The 4,443-nt window shown below is 67.6% G+C and overlaps 2 protein-coding genes across 2 annotated transcripts; one reads left to right on the top strand and one right to left on the bottom strand.

The window, feature by feature from the left end:
* Window position 1: 1 nt before the first annotated feature.
* On the top strand, window positions 2–2,361 carry ERCC1 (ERCC excision repair 1, endonuclease non-catalytic subunit; the record flags this gene model as incomplete). The annotated part of the gene is made up of 8 exons (XM_025214316.1): window positions 2–466; window positions 556–659; window positions 1,061–1,160; window positions 1,269–1,345; window positions 1,582–1,681; window positions 1,764–1,835; window positions 1,989–2,057; window positions 2,179–2,361. Coding segments are annotated over 8 exons (1,080 nt in total), but the record flags the coding sequence as incomplete, so codon positions are not given.
* A 534-nt stretch (window positions 2,362–2,895) lies between these two features.
* On the bottom strand, window positions 2,896–4,437 carry CD3EAP (CD3e molecule associated protein). The gene is made up of 3 exons (XM_006032563.3): window positions 4,375–4,437; window positions 3,902–4,040; window positions 2,896–3,759 (listed from the first exon to the last, which is right to left on the bottom strand). The coding sequence occupies exons 1-3, from the start codon at window positions 4,397–4,399 to the stop codon at window positions 3,171–3,173; spliced, it is 753 nt and encodes a 250-aa protein (XP_006032625.1). The 5' UTR covers window positions 4,400–4,437; the 3' UTR covers window positions 2,896–3,170.
* Between the last annotated feature and the right edge of the window lie 6 nt (window positions 4,438–4,443).

A 4,443-nucleotide genomic window follows, 5' to 3' on the forward strand; every position in this document is an offset into this window, starting at 1 on the left:
GGACGAGCCTCCGCGCCGCGGGGCCGGGAGGGGCTCACCCGCTGCAGGGACCCAGAGGAGTCCCCGGGCTCGTGCTGTGCTCGGCCAGGGCCGCCGGGCCCGCGCTCCCCTCACGTCTCTTCTCCCCCAGGTGAGACCCTTCTTTAAGTCCTTTGCAGCAGCTCCATCCCCCGCTGAGCCGGGGGCCCCCAGCCCGCCCGGGCCCTCATCCTACGCAGACTATGTGGTCAAGCAGGCGGCTACGGCCGCGGCCCCCAGGGCTGCCCCAGCCACTGCCTTGGCATCCAAGCAAGGGGCTGCCCCAGAGCCGCCCCCGCCCGGCAAGGAGGCCAAGGCCCCCTCGCCCGCTGCCACCCACAGCACGGAGGGGTCCGAGGGCGGGCCTGGGCCTGGGGATGTGGCCCCAAGCCCCACGTTCAAGCCGGGAGTCAGAAGCAGCAGCAGCATCATCGTCAGGCCCTGCCAGGTGACAGGGCAGGAGGGGGCGGGCAGGGTCCCCTGCCCCTCCCAGCACCCCTGCCACGGCTCTGATGCCCGCGGCTGTTCCCTCTGCAGCGGGGAAACCCTGTCCTGAAGTTCGTGCGCAACGTCCCCTGGGAGTTCGGCGACGTTGTCCCCGACTACGTGCTGGGCCAGAGCACGTGTGCGCTTTTCCTAAGGTGAGCCCAGGCTCTCGGGTCCGTGCCCGCCTGCCAGGCACCAGCAGTGATGGGGCGGCCCCTTGGGCTATGAGAGGCACCGCTCCAGGGCCAGCTGGGCAGCGTGAGGGTCTCCAGCCCATGGTAAGGCTGTGCCCACTGGAGCCCTGGTGCGGCCAGGCTGGCAGTGAATGGTTGGTTTGTTTTGGGGGAAGGGGTCAGGTTGGGGGGCAGCCCGTTTGGGCAGGGATCGGGGTGGCACCGCGGCCAGCCCATTCTGGCAGGGCAGGGGGAAGGCTGAGGTGGGTGCAGGGCTGGTTCATTCAGGGGTGTGGGGGAGAATTGGGCTGCCCGGAGGGACCTGTGGCCCAGGCTGACAGTGACCGACTCCAGCGCTCTCTGTTCCACTCTCCTGGCCACAGCCTGCGGTACCACAACCTCAAACCGGACTACATCCATGAGCGGCTGCGGCGCCTGGGCCGGACCTTTGCCCTGCAAATCCTGCTGCTCCAGGTTGATGTGGTGAGGAACTGCAAGTGGCACCCCCCTCCGACCCTGCCCCCCCCATGCTGCAGCCCCAGGTCCTCCATCATTCCCCCCCTCCACCCCACCGCTCTCTCCTTGCTGCAGAAAGACCCGCATAAAGCTCTAAAGGAGCTAGCCAAGATCTGCATCCTGGCAGACTGCACCCTCGTTCTGGCCTGGAGGTAAGGGGCAAGGGCGGGGGCAGCCCGGGAATGTTCTGAGCTCTGACCAGGAGGGGTTGGGCAGGCAAGGTGTCGCCACCGACAGCCACAGGCACTTGCTAAGGAATCAGTCCTGCTGTGATGGAGCCAGATCCCCAAGACTGGGGATGCTGCACTCTGGGCCATGGGGACCTTGGGCCAGGCACTGGCCAGGGGTCATTCGCCCTCCCTGAGCTCCCCCCGGTGCTCTCCCTCAGCCCTGAGGAGGCCGGGCGCTACCTGGAGACCTACAAGGCCTACGAGCAGAAGCCGCCTGACTTGCTGATGGAGAAGGTAGACCAGGACTTCCTCTCCCAGGTAAGGCAGTGCTACGGCCTGGGCCTGGGGTCTGCAAGCTCCCCAGTGACGGTGCCCAGCTGACAACTCTGTTCTGCTGCAGATGACGAACTGTTTCACCAGCGTCAAGTCGGTGAACAAGACGAACACATTGAGCCTCCTCTCTGCCTTTGGGGTGAGCTGGGGCTGGGTCTGCCAGGTGCGGGGGGCCAGACCTGGGAGGGGGTCATTTGTGGGGACCTGCCCCTTCCTGCCAGCCCTGTTTGCCCCCAGTGCACGACCCTGGCAGAGCCAGGCCCCCCTGACTGTGCCTGCCCTTGCCTTCCAGTCCCTGGCCAGCATCACACAGGCGTCCCGGGAGGACCTGTCCCTGTGCCCGGGCATTGGGCCTCAGAAGGTAGGAGCAAGCAAGGGTCCTTTCTGGGGCCCTCCTAGCACCTGCACTTGCCCACTGGCACACAGGCTGGCACTGGGCACAGCCCCTCTGGCTCAGCCTTCCCTGCCTGGCTCTCCCCTAGGCCAAGAGGCTCTTTGACGTCCTCCATGAGCCCTTCCTGAAGGTGCCCCGGCGGGCAGAGCCCTCCCTGCCCAGGGGCCTGGACAAGGAGTGACACCAGCCTGCTTCCGGACCAGGCCCCAAACGCTGCCTACAGGCCTGGAGTCAACCTGCTGCGCAATAAAGGTGGTTGGGCAGAGATTGACTCGGCCTGTGTGCTGGAGCGTGGCAGGCAGAGGGCAGGGATCCCTATTCGCATGGGTGCGGGGCGCAGCTGGAGGCCTGTGTGGTGCTGCTGCCTAAGGTCAGCCCAGAGCCCTCCCTTCTCTGGGTTGTGCCTGGCACTGGACTGTGCCCCCTCCCTCCCAGCCAGGCCCTGTTGAGCTTGGCACGGGGTCCTGGCTCCCACCTCCCTCCCTGGGTATGGCTGGGTCATCTGGAAGGTCACATGGCCATGGCTCAGGGCTCCCTTTCTAGGCCCCCACCTTCTGCCACCTCCTCACTGGGCAGGGGGGGGGGGCTCTGCTTGGGCATGGGGTGGAACTCCTGCCCCAGCAGGAGCCACAACCACCAGGCTCCTGCCCCTGCCTCATCCCTAGGGCTGCTCACAGCACCCAGCTTCCCTCCCCCTGCTGCCATCACCCCAGCAAAGGGGACCCTGCACCCCATAGGAACGAGCCCCACATGGGGCCCCTCCTGTGCTGCAAGGGCAGGTGAGCAAAGGACGCATGAGGCCTCCTGCTGTGCACTGGCCTTTATCACTGAAGATCTGAGCAGAGCTGGGGCCCCCAGCACTGGGGGTGGGGACTGCAGTGGCTATGATTGGGCTCTGCTCTGAGCAGCCAGGGCTGGCAAGTCCTCCCCAGAAAGTGGCAGGATCGGACAGGGCTGGAGACGGGCACAGTTCTGGCTCGGGCAGGACCCTGTGCGGCTCTGGTTCCTAGGGTACACCGGCATTCTTCTCCTGGAGGCACCCGTCTGCTGCTGCTGGCCTGGTGCAGGGGCCACCTCGCCTCAAGGTGCATCATCCTGTGGCACCCCATGTGCCCGCTTGTGCTTCCTCTTCCTCTTGTGGCTGGGGCTCGGCTCCTGCACAGGCCCCTGCTCCTGGGTGGGTGGTTTGGGGCTGGTACAGCCCCCTCCCCAGGGCCCCAGCTCCTCAGGCGTCTCCTGCTGCGTGTCCAGCAGCGCAAGGCTGCCTGCCAGCTCCTCTGTCACCCGCCGCCTCTTCTTCCTCTTCCTGCCTGAGCCCAGCTCTGGCTCCGCATCTGTTCCTGTAGCCCTCACAGGGCACTGTCCCTTTGGGCTGCCCCCGAAGGGCAGGAACCGCTGCTTCAGCCCTGCAGGGACCTGGGGGGCTGGCCGGGAGGGCACAGCCAAGGGGGGGCCCCCACTGCTGGGGTCCCCGAACTTCTCGTAGATGCTGAGGGTGCCGCAGAAGGGGGGGGCGCAGCAGAGAGGCCCAGAGTGGGCAGAGGGCACCAGCAGGCAGGTGCTGTCCAGCTCCCCCTGCGTGCCATGGATGCCGTAGAGCCGCCGGGACCCATCCAGCTTCCGCCTCAGCGTCTGGGCCCCAGCCAGGACCACGGTGCAGCCGTCCAGGCTGTGGGAGGAAGGCAGCAGTGAGCCCTGGCGCTGCCCCCGCTGGGCACCTGGAGCCACCCCGACCTCCCCCAGCCCAGCCCAGCCCAGGGCAGCGTCCCCCAGGGCTGCAAGAGGACCCAGGAGTCTGGCTCTGCTCTCACCTGTCAGGGGTGAAGTCTGCCGGGGCCCGGATCAGCCACAGTTCCTTGGAAGGGCCTTGCAGCGCCTCCTTCGTGAGGGGGGTCTCGGGCATGCAGGGGCTGGCGGAGAAGTCGGGGGGGCACTGGAACCGGGGCAGGGCTGTGGGCAGAGCAAAGCAGAGCAGGGGGTCAGGGGCAGTCAGAAGCCCCCATGCCCGCAGAACCAGCCCCTGTGCGGATGCCACCCCTGCCCAGCACCAGCCTGCACGGAGACCTGGGATCTGTGGCTCAGCCCCCCAGGATCAGAGCCCCCAGCCTGGGACAGGGTCTGGCCCTTGACCTGGGATCCTCAGGTTGGGGCTGCTCAGCGCCCAGTGCCCCTCCAGCATTGGGACCCAACGCACTACCCCACAAACGCCCCCTCAGGATCGTGCCCCCCCACGCACTACCCCACAAACGCCCCCCACCAGGATCGGGACCCCGGCCCCGCTCACCGCCGGCGTGCCCCCGCGGCTCCATGGCGTGTCCCGGCCGCACCCACGTGGCTGGGCCGGCCCGCCCCC

The sequence above is a fragment of the Alligator sinensis genome, unplaced genomic scaffold (assembly GCF_000455745.1).
Source record: "Alligator sinensis unplaced genomic scaffold, ASM45574v1 scaffold107_3, whole genome shotgun sequence".
In the NCBI taxonomy this organism is placed as follows: Eukaryota; Metazoa; Chordata; order Crocodylia; family Alligatoridae; genus Alligator; species Alligator sinensis.